The 12189-nt window shown below is 37.3% G+C and overlaps 2 protein-coding genes and 1 long non-coding RNA gene across 3 annotated transcripts in view; 2 read left to right on the top strand and 1 right to left on the bottom strand.

Annotated features, from left to right (window-relative positions):
- The window catches only part of LOC132108398 (uncharacterized), a 143169-nt gene that overhangs the window by 73159 nt on the left and 57821 nt on the right, over window positions 1–12189 (bottom strand). The window lies entirely within an intron of this gene.
- On the top strand, window positions 568–1514 carry LOC132108397 (olfactory receptor 52B2-like). Its single transcript, XM_059515106.1, has one exon. The coding sequence runs from the start codon at window positions 576–578 to the stop codon at window positions 1512–1514; it is 939 nt and encodes a 312-aa protein (XP_059371089.1). The 5' UTR covers window positions 568–575.
- Window positions 3808–5472, top strand: LOC132107547 (putative gustatory receptor clone PTE01). The gene is made up of 2 exons (XM_059513662.1): window positions 3808–4770; window positions 5461–5472. Exons 1-2 carry the CDS (start codon window positions 3808–3810, stop codon window positions 5470–5472), a joined length of 975 nt encoding a protein of 324 aa, XP_059369645.1.

Genomic DNA, 12189 nt, shown 5'->3' with positions numbered 1-12189 from the left:
AGCTCTTTACACAGCACAATGAATCTCTTATTTACATCATATCTACACTTTGTTATAATGAGAGGATTCCCGAGCTTAGAGAACTCAGCACTTTACAAAAACTTAGCATTTTGAGTGGTCAGTGGATTCTAACTTAAACATTTCTTGTCATTGTGTTCAAGAAACCATCAGATATGTCTGTGATTGGCCACACTGCTCAATACTGCAAATATGTTTAACCACGATCAGATGGCCTCCCTAGGTTGTATGTATATGTCAAGTCTGTTTGAGAATCTGTGTCGTATTTGTGATTATTAAGTATTATGCATTATTCGTCTTCAGGGGTTATAATGTGGATGATGTCAGTATGATGACTGTCTATATAAGACAGTTTCAGCTTGAATTTGTAGAAGACAACATCAGCATACTGCAGTCTTTTCTAACTGAAGTGCTGGTAGAGGTTTGAAGTGTGGATGAAGTGAGTAATATGCTGACAAATGTTTTATTCTACAATTCATTAAGGGGAAATTTGGTGTTTTATTGATATGAATGTAAACACATTATTTTTCTTGTATTCCACAGATTCCAGAGTCAAAATGGAGAACTTTTCCATCATAGTCAGTTTTGAACTGACCCTGGATCCATTTTCCATCCCTCCAGGAGCAAAATATCCCATATTTATCTTTGGCATCTTCATCTACATGTTTGGTGCTTTTTGTAATCTGACCCTGTTGCTCCTCATTATTCTGACACAAAGTCTCCACAAGCCAATTTATGTTATTTTGTTCAGCCTCCCTCTGAATGATTTTGTGGGAATTACTTCCATGCTTCCCAAGGTTCTCTCTGACATTGTGACAGAAACTAATAATACATACTATCCCCTCTGTGTTCTCCAGGGTTTTCTGCTCCACATGTATGGAGGTGGTGTTTTGTTCATCCTGGCAGCCATGGCTTTTGATCGCTATATTGCCATTTGCATGCCTCTGCGATATAATGCTCTCATGACACCAAAGTTTGTGATGGGAATTGTAGCTTTCGTATGGGGCCTTGACTTTTTTTTAATTGTTTTGCTTTTTTCTTTGCAGGGAAGGAATTATAGATGCAGATCTAACATTTTGAATGTGTTTTGTGATAACCCTTCTCTTGTTAAGTTGGCCTGTGGTAATACTATAGTTAACAACATCTTTGGCTTATTTACAACAGCCGTCATGCAGATTATTAGTGTTTCCATTCAAGTGTTTTCCTATGTGAAGATTCTGATTACCTGCTTGATCACGAGTAGGTCTGATGCAAAGAGTAAGGCCATCAACACCTGCATTGCTCAACTGGTCATTTTCATCATGTATGAGGTTGCTGGAAGTTTCACCATTCTGTCACACAGGTCCTCAAATGTAAACACCAATCTGCAAAAGATTATGGGAATGCTCATTTTTGTAGTGCCTCCACTTTTGAATCCAATAGTTTATGGATTGAACAGTCATGAATTACGAAATAATCTGCTAAAAAATATACGGAGGAAAATCAATAAAATGTAAAATATTTGTAAAATATGTTTTTTTTTTTACTGTTTATGCCAAGAGATTCCACAAAACCCTTTACATAGTAGTGTTATGATTAATTATAAAAGTGTAGCAGGATAAAATGACTATAGCCATTTAGCCATTTTTAAGAACAAGAAACTGCACTTAAAATAAATTTACATCGCTTAGCATACAGTTCATTTTCACACTGATATATCCATGAACAATGTATTACTCTTTTGGAGAGTCTCAGAGACATAAGGTATGAAACATATCATTGAAGATATGTTCCTGTACACTGTATTTATATGTTGATATATTTGCATGTGTTTTGTGTGCACAGTTACTATAACATTTTCACATTTCTGAAAAGTGCATATGTTAACATGCATGGTAAAACATAATATTAAAGCTTTAAATCCAGTGGGTTTTGATTAGGTCAAAATGTTAAAACAAAATGAATAATGCTTATTGTTATTTTTATATGTAGGCCTACATCACTGGTTTCTCTGGGACAATCTTAGTCTAAAACAGTCCAAAAGATACTGTGTTTAGATATGTTTTATTATATAGAAATGGCTATTATTCAACCTTTTAGTGGATTCTCATTAGTTAATTGTTGGAAGAAAGGGTGCCGTTTCATGCTTTGGGCCTAAATGTACAATAATATATTCTTGATCACTTTTAGGTATGATATCTGTATACTGTATGCACAAATGTCAAATGTTAATGTAATTGCAATTAATCTCAAGGCATATATGCATAATGTCTTTTATTAAACATGTATACTCTATGCTACAGTTTTCTTTTTTGTAAGAGAAAGGCATGCTGTTTTCTGCAGTGTGCAAATACAACAGACCTACAGTACTACACACTCAAATGGTTTTTATAACATTTGTGGCCCTTGACCACAAAATCAGCCATAAGGATAAATCTTTTAAGACTGAGATTTGTACATCATCTGAAAAAATAAATACAATTTTTCATTGATGTATGGTTTGTTAGAAGGACAATATTTGGATGAGATACAACTATTTGAAATCTTAGGGTGCAAAAAAATCTAAATATTGAGAAAATTGCCTTTAAAGTTGTCAATAGCAATGCATATTACTAATCAAAAATTAAGATTTGATATATTTACAGTAGGTAATTTACAGAATATCTTTATGTAACATGATCTTTACTTAATATCCTAATGATTTTCGGCATAAAAGAAAAATCTATAATTTTGACCCAGACAAAGTATTTTTGGCTATTGCTAAAAATATTCCCCAGCGACTTAAGACTGTTTTTTATGTCCAGGGTCACATATTAACTTTGCTAACCCTATAACCCTATAACCCTATAGGGAGAATGCAGCTTTTTGTTTTTGTTTTATTTATCTTTGAATTTTTGATTTTCATTGTTGCCTGTTTCAGTTTTAGTTTTTTTAAACTGGAAAAAAGAAATGGCTAAAATGAAAGAAAGAAAGAAAGAAAGTAAAAAAACAACCACTTTCCACCTTAAATATTGGATGTGCAACATGACTGAACATATTTAAAACACACTGTACACATTTTGTAAACAGTCACAGAGAAAAAAAATAACTGATCACACTCCTATAGACTTTTAAGTTGTTCTGAACACAAACTTCAGTACAAACATGCATCTCATCTCAATGTGCTCAAAAATTTGCTCAAAAATTTGCTCAGAATATCCAATATGTTTGATCTCCAACGACTGGGTGGAATCAAAGTCTGAAAAAAATAAATAAATAATAAAATCTATGCTCATCTTACATTATGCAGTATGTGAAGTACTCTTCAACTCATATTGCCCAAAATCTGCAGACATTAAGAATTAGAATTGACTCCAAAAATCTGGGTAAAATTATGTAGTGTATTCCAGCCTTTAGTGTTTAAAATAATGTGTGATCTTTCATTGTTTTCAATAATGTGAAACACATCTGTTCTCAAAAATGATCTAAAAAATGTGTTTCATGACTGTTAAAGGATTTTTAAAGAGTATTTTCATATAGGCTCCAATATTCTAAAATGGCAGATTCTCATGTCTTAAATCTCAGGTCTATTTTAGACACAAACATTACATCATCTGGTGTCAAAGGACCACAAACTAAACCATGATTATAAGTCCCACGACTAGCTAGTGTATTCAGGTCATACAGTTAGTGAACTAAGGTAAGACATATTGTGACTTAAAGTAGGCAGTCAGATTTACAAACCTTGTTACATGACCACTATGTAAAATTATTTATTTATTAATTATTTTAGTGAAAATATATTCGTTTTGTTTTCCATCAAGGTTTTTAATGGCTGGAAACCTTTCAAATCCCACTTTCACATTTAATCTTAAAATTGCAAAACTTGATATCCATCCTAAAGCAATATATCCTGTGTTCATGGCTGGAGCTCTGATCTACGTGTTCTCTCTGGTCTGTAATGGAATCATTCTTGGACTGATAATCACTCAGAGAAGCCTTCACAAGCCGATGTTCTACATCCTGTTCAGCCTTCCTCTAACCGATTTAATTGGAATCACAGTCGGTCTGCCCAGGGTGCTTGTGGACATTTTAACAGAAACAAATGATGTGTATTACCCTACGTGTGTTCTTCAGGCTTTTTTACTACATATGTATGCATGTTCAATACCTTTTCTACTGGCAGCCATGTCAGTAGACCGGTACATAGCAATATGCAAGCCGCTCAGATATAATTCTATCATGACTCCTTGCAAAATATGTGGAATCATAGCTCTGGCATGGGGTCTTGACTTCGTCTTAATACTAGTGTTGTTTTCACTTCAGTCTAGAATGGTAAAATGCAAGTCTTTCATTACCAACGTGTACTGTGACAATGCATCTTTGCTTTTGCTTTCATGTGGAGGGGATTTGACTGTGAACAACGTTTATGGTTTATTTATAACAGCATTTATACAGATTAGCAGTATCTTAATCCAGCTATTCTCTTATACACAGATTCTCATAACATGTATAAAACAAACACATGCTGATTCAAAAGTTAAGGCTCTAAATACATGTATAGCCCAGATTGCTACTTTTTCCCTCTTTGAAATAGTTTCAACTGTTGCTACATTATCATATCGGATCCCCAGCATCTCTTCCAATGCACAGAGGATTTGTGGTTTAATGATTTACACAGTCCTTCCGACTGTCAATCCAGTCATATATGGAATGAAAACTAAAGATATTAGAATAGCATTACTCTTGGTTTTAAAAAAGTACAAAGTTAGCCCAGAAAAAAATAAATTTGCTGTTAAAAACAGAAAATAATAATTATGGAATGTAAAAAAAAGTTTCTTGATGTTGTATTCTGGATGGAAATTGACACAGGTTTACCTTCTCGTTAAACCTATATTAATCATGTAAAAAAAAAGTGAATGAACATTTACTAAACAACTGTATCATAACAGAGTTTAAAAAAATGATTTTATTACATGAGATGTGGGTGTAATTTCTTTGTAATTGTTGTGAAGGTATTAAATTATTTTAAAAACGCTGTATTATCTGTGTATAATGGACTTGTTACTTTGTACTAGGCTTTTCATGTCTATATAAATGAGCAAAAAATAAAGGAAATTAATAATTGTGGGATATTTACCAGATCTGAGGATTTGTATATTTTCACTGAATGAACAAAGTGCTTCTGATTCTATAGCCTCATCTAATAGTCAAAAGATTTGCAGTTATATTACGGTTATATTTTTGTCATGAAATAAACAGAATGACATTAACAAATAGTGAAAATGAACCCTAAACCTAACAACTGTGAACAAAAATAGTATTTCCCAACAAAGACTTTTGATGTTGCTGTACAAGCATCTTTTGTTTCCACTAAACTGAAGAAACCAACTGAAGAGAATAAAAAACAAAGGTAAGATTTTGACTTCGTCTAAAACAGTCCAAAAGTGACTGTGCTTAGATATGTTTTATCATTGTGTCCAGAGCCGGCCCTAGACCTTTGGGGGCCCTAAGCAAAATTCGGTTGGAGGCCCCTTTGACCGTTTTAAGTAAGGCCTAAAGAAAAGAAGTGACTACCTTATAACTATACTGTACATATTATATCTACTATGTTATTTTAAAAAATTTTAGTCTATTAAATTATGTTTAAATTATTCTATGTATGCTGTATGTTAATTATCTTTTTTACGCTGCTGGTCCTGAGTAAGTATTTTGTTCTTATGTGGCAACATGTACAGAATGACAATAAAAGACCTTGAGTTCTTGAGTTGAGTTCCATGTTTGATGTCTAAAAGGAAAATTATGATACCACTGAGCTGAATGGCAGTGCAGTTCAACGAACACACACTGATGAACTTGCTGAATAAGAAGACTGATAAAGTGATTTTCACTGACCTTCAAAGAAACATTTTTAATTGACACCAGAGTTTAATAGGCACAAACAAAAGCCTATATATAATTTAAATGAAATCGAGCAAATAGAATAACATTTAAATAAAATAATATATATAATAATAAATAGAACATTTAAATGTTTGAATTTTTCAAATAAACAAAATTAACAATAACATCTAAAACACCACAAACAAGATTAATAGTAACAATAATAAGAATTAGGTAATATTTCAATAGAACTATTAAAATCCATATTTGTGCAGAATGATGTGCTCAAAGCAACATGGAGTCACAGTGTGCAGCGCTGCGCTGCTCAAGTGGGCATTTAAAAGTTCACGGCACAAAGCGACGAAATGTCGAGCGCACAAATCCTAATGTATATCTGTCCAACAGTTTATTGATCATTTGTTTGGTCACAGTTTTAAATTCCAGTTATTGTGGGTTTGATGCCGATTCATAGTCCTTGTGATGTGTGTGATCTAACAGGCAGACGGTAGCGAGTCGTTTAAAAACAGCAACAAACATAAAATACAAATACACAAAATAAAGTAATTTTATTCAAATCCACAGCCTTTTATCTACAGATCAAGCATTATAATGTAAATATATGATATATTGGAGAGAGTTTTACCGTGCACGAGACGCGCCCTTTTTGAATAATGTTTATGAACGGAGAATGATTGACGAGGAAAAACGAGTTTCCGTAAACTTTAATTTAATGATGTAAATAGTAGGCCTGTCGTGATATTCGATAAATCAATAAATCGCACTATAAAAAAAATGAGCTTGATAATTTTTTCGGCCGCGATAATTTCTTTTTTCAATTTTTATTTAAGAAATGTAACATGTCACGATGTGTGGTCAGTCTGGAGCGCATGTGGACAGCCCGTGGCAGACACACCCTTTCCGATGGCAAAGTTGTCCCAGGAATAAAGAGATAACGACTTCACTTGTCTCCATTGAATCCAATGGGGTCGCTGTGTCCATTTCTTTTACTGTCTATGGTGTCAATGCGCCCAGTGAGTTCACACACACACACACACTTTCTTTCCAAAGCGCTCGGGCAGTTGCGCTCAGGGGCGGTCTGGCCATCTGGAGGAGTGAGTCGATAGCGCGGCCGTGGCCGATATGTTTTGTTTGCATGAGTGTTTTGCCCTCCCTCCCTGTTTAGTTTGGTCTACTCCACTGCGTATCTTGAAACACACCCCCTTTAACGTTGTCTATTTTACAGAGAGAGAGAGAGAGAGACAGATTTATCCGGTACAGCGAATTTCTCTGAGCAGCAGGCCACTGTAGACGTTCACTTAAAACATAACCGACTGTGTTTACGAGAATACTTGCAGAAACAATTATTTTTAGAGTGACTCTAGGGGGCTCTCTGCTGGCTACGGGGCCCTTTGCAATTTGCAAGGGTCGCTTAGTGGCTTGGCCGGCTCTGATTGTGACGATCGAGACCCAGTGAAACACAGGGAGAGAGAGATCCAAATCTTAATCCAAACAAGCCAGGGTCAAAACCAGAAACAATACAAACAAAACAAAGGAGGAACAGGAAAGGGAACAGGAACGGGAACTTGGAATACGAGGAACTCAGAAGACGAGAATACTGGGTAACGGAAGGAAACGTAAGAAAAGTACTCCATCCAGAAAAAAGGAAAAGACTGGTTAATATAGGGAGGCTAATGACTAATAAGTGAAGGCACCTGGTGCAATTAACAGGAGTGCAATTACTGTGATGAAGGGACAAGGCTAGTGGGAATTGTAGTGCCTACGGTGAGGTGCCTAAGGGGAAGTGAGCCAACTAGTGGACACCCAGGGAAACAGAGACCAGGCAGCGTGACAATTATATAGAAATTGCTATTATTTAACCTTTTAGTGGATTCTTATTAATTGTTGGAAGAAAGGGTGCCGTTTCATGCTTTGTGCCTAAATGTACAATAAATATTGATCACTTTTAGGTATGATATCTGTATACTGTATGCACAAATGTCAAATGTTAATGTAACTGCAATTAATCTCAAGGCATATATGCATAATGTCTTTTATTAAACATGTATACTCAATGCTACAGGGCTTTTTTAGTGTAAGAGAAAGGCATGCTGTTTTCTGCAGTGTGCAAACACAACAGACCTACAAAATCTTTTTTTTTATAACATTTGTGACCCTGGACCACAAAATCAGTCATAAGGGTAAATCTTTGATTTAAGATTTGTACATCATCCGAAACAATAAATACACTTTCCATTGATGTATGGTTTGTTAGAAGGACAATATTTGGATGAGATACAACTATTTGTATATCAGAAATTTTAGGGTACAAAAAAAACAAACAAAAAAAAACTCTTTGAGAAAAATCACCTTTACATTTGTCCATAGCAATGCATATTATTAATAAAAAATAAAGTTGATATTTACAGTAGGTAACTTACAAAATATCTTTATGTAACATTATCTTTACTTAATATCCTTGTTACAATCAGGGTCTTGTAGGCAAGGCCGGATCCAATTGCAGCTTTTATTCAAACAAAGTGCATAGTCAGACAGGCAAAAGGTCGTACAACAGCAAACAGATGAGACAGAAACCCACAAGGGCGGAGCAGTGGACCACCACAGCCTAGCAGACGGGACTGAAGCCCACCAGGGTGGAGCAGAGGACCAACACAGCAGAGCAGACAGGACAGAAGCCCATCAGGGTGGAGCAGAGGACCACCACAGCAGAGCAGATGGGGCAGAAGCCCCCAGGGCAGAGCAGAGGACCACCGCAGTGGTGTCAATGGCTCAGTAGAGAGAGTCTGATCAGGTAGGACTGAAACAAAGAACAAACAGGTAAATGGCAGCCTCGTGGCCGTGATAAGGTGGGAAGAAAGTTCCCAAACGGCCTCCATAGCCGTGACAGGACGAGAGTTCACAGACGGCCCCCATAGCAGTGACAGGACGAGAGTTCACAGGCGGCTTCCATAGCTGTGACAGGATAGACAGGAAGTTCACAGACGGCCTCCATAGCCGTGACAGGGCAGAACGAGGATTCACAGGTTGCCTCCATAGGCGCAGAAAAACTCAAGAATTCAAAGCCCACAACCTTGGGTGTGACAGACAAATCTGAAAGTTCTGAGGTAGCCTCCTCGGTTGGGTCAGGTCAGGACAATGGCCAGTTCAGAGCAAGGCGATGATTCACGGACTGGGAGTGTATTGCTGAGCACCACCACTTTGCAGGGAGCTGAAGCAGACATCCCCCTTTTGTGAGGTTTGGCAGCATAAGCCGCCACCTCTGGATACTCTGCGGTGGTGTTTGCGACCCAGACACAACATAAAGGGATTCCCATTATGGGAAGCGCTGCAGACAGGGGGAATCAATTCAAAAACTGCAGGGCTAAGGTGAGTTTGTTAAGGGACACCAGCTGTGCATCTCTCACACTGGAAACCATACTGGGATACCAAAGAACTGACCTCAAAAATCTAGGTGCAACACACAGGATGAGACTAGTCAGACAGGCAAAGGTCATACACCAGCAAACAGTATCCAGAGGGCAAAGCAAGAGAATAATCCAATACAGGCAATTGATAAATGCAAGCAGCAAAAGATCAGAGGCGAGATAAACAGGCTATGGTCAGAACAAAAAGAAAAGGAAACAGAATACAAGGCTAAACAATACTGAGCACCTGTATGTGAGTGAGTGCAAACTTTATAGGGTCTGGGTTATTGGAAACAGGCGAGTGTGTAATCAGAGAGGATCTTGGGAAATGGAGTCCAGGGTGAATGTCTGAGTGGTGTGTGTGGGAACCTCTGATGGTGAGCAGGAAATGGATCATGACAATCCTAATGATTTTCGGCATTAAAAGAAAAATCTATTTTGACCCATACAATGTATTTTTGGCTATTTGTAAAAAATGTACCCCAGCAACTTCCCACATAGCAAATGTCTTCTGGCCCAGATCCAGGCCACACAATGACTTTTCTCTCAGCCCAAGTACCGCAAAGAATGATGGCCCTGAAGTGGCCCAGAGCTGGATTAAAGACTAGGGCCACACATGGGCCATATCCGGCCCGAATCTCAGCCAGTTTATCACCCTTAACTGGCCCTGAACTGGGCCAAAAGAGGTTTTATTATTGGTATCAATTCTCAGCCTTAAGTAAACCAGAATCCCCCAGTCTGTGCCACACCTGAGCTTTATATAGCCCAGACCCAACCCAGACAGCAAGCAGTTTCAGCCCAGATCCAGCCCACATCTGGCCCGTATCGATTTCACACAGGCCAGATGTGGGCCAGATCTGAGCCAATATTATACTGCTGTCTGGGAATACAGAATCTTAATATTTCATATTATTGCCTTGTATATTACTATAATCGCAATTATTTATTTTATGTATTTTGGTAAACCAGACAGCAACATAGTGTTGGCCCAAATCCGGCCCATATCTGGTCTGCGTGAAATCCATGCAAACCACATGTGGGCCAGATCTGGGACGACGCTGCTTGCTGTCTGGGAATGTACATACAAACTATGCCAATAAAAGTACATTAAACTGAAGAGAAAATCAGACTTAAAACACACACATCATGAAAAAAAAAACGTATTCCATTGGAACAAATCAACCAGTAAAGAGTGAGTGTATAAAGTATACTGTCTATAAGAGTAACGTAACAGATAGACACATGTAACTTAATCATAATAAGTTATTGCAGATGTTTCAAAGATCGGTACCACTGTAATCCAAATGATGATGCATTTCAGTTGCAGTCCTCTCAGGCAGACTATAACAGAATCGTGAGGAGCAGGGAATAATTTAAATTGTTAAATGCTGAAAATACTATCCCGATCCACTCCGTCAAGGTGTGCGTTTCGCATTCAAAAAACGTATCACCTTAAATACGGCATGTCGCAATTTATGAAGAAACCGGCAAGAGCCAATGAGCTTTTGAAATCGCTGCTGTAAAACTTGTAAAACTTCTTAACGGCACATTTTTAAATTGTTACTATAGCTACAGAGGAAGGAGATACATATCGCTGATGAATGCAGTTTGAATTTGGATCTGTTCCTCACACAAAACATCACACAGAGGATTTAAATAAAAATAAAATACTTTCATGATCATTTTATTTAATGCTTGTGCATGACAGCATACTAATAAAAATTATGTGCCCCATTATGTGCCCCATGGTAAACCAAATAAATATTACATGATAATGGTTAAATGATCTCTCTCTCTCTCTTTTTTTTCATGTAAGGATTCTAAGATTATTTGTACCAAGAATAATAATATAAAATTAAATAAAATTATTAAGTGCAGTTTAATGCACTTGACTGATTTGCTTAATTTTGAAATGATGTTTCATTCTGTTTTGACTTGCTATTTCAAAGACTTAATTTTAACAATACTACACTTCATTAAAATGTCTCTGATCATTTAACCATTATCATGCAATGTTATTTATCTTGTTTATCATGGGTCACATAATATGCTGCCAGATCTTAGCCTGATTTGGGCCACATATCACCTTACTGATCTGGGCCACAATCCTCCCATCAACAATCGGCCCTCATGTTGTTTGCCGGATCCCCGCCGTGCCATCATTGCCACACATGGCCCAGCTCTGGCTGAAAGGGTACATGCCATTGCCGACATTAGGCCAGCAGTGTCAGCTTGAGGCCACATGTGGGCCAAGTCTGTTTGCTATGTGGGTTGTGGGCCAATACTGTGTGAAAATACTGTTCAACTGTAACACACAGACTCAGGAACAGAAGGTTAATGAAATAAGTTTATTAAAACAGGTATATATGCAAGCAGGAAGAGATCAATGGCTGGAATTGATACTGGTTTTCTCCTTACAGACAGTGGGGTGACCAGGATGGATGAATTGTTGCACAAACCTTGGGAGATACGTAGGAGAGGAGGACTTGGAAGAGGAATCACTGGAGGCACACAGGAGTTTCATGCTGACAAAGAGGTAGATAGAGAGGGAAGTTAGAGGAGTCAATGCAGGTAACTTGTAACAGGGAGGGTTCCACTGTGAAGCTACAAGATCAGGCAAAGGAGACTGAGGTGTGTGCTTATATGTGGTGGTGAGTTTATGAATTGTGAACAGGTGCTGATGATTAATACTCAGGTGAGGAAGTGCGCTGTGATTGGCTGAGTGATGAGCCTGACCGACTTGAGACATCAACTCATATTGCCCAAAATCTGCAGACATTTAGCAACTAGAATTGACTCCAGAAATCTGGGTAAAAATTATATATAGTTTATTCCAGCCTTTAGTGTTTAAAATAATGTGTGATCTGTCATTGTTTTCAATAATGTGAAACACATCTGTTCTCATAAA

This window comes from Carassius carassius, chromosome 28, assembly GCF_963082965.1.
Source record: "Carassius carassius chromosome 28, fCarCar2.1, whole genome shotgun sequence".
NCBI lineage: Eukaryota > Metazoa > Chordata > Actinopteri > Cypriniformes > Cyprinidae > Carassius > Carassius carassius.
The sequence above is the reverse complement of the archived record's forward strand: the minus strand, read 5'-3'. Positions and strand labels throughout refer to the sequence as shown.

Excerpts from the sequence above, each read along its gene's own strand:
- LOC132108397 (XM_059515106.1), top strand. The coding sequence starts at position 576 with ATGGAGAACTTTTCCATCATAGTCAGTTTTGAACTGACCCTGGATCCA.
- LOC132107547 (XM_059513662.1), top strand. The coding sequence starts at position 3,808 with ATGGCTGGAAACCTTTCAAATCCCACTTTCACATTTAATCTTAAAATT.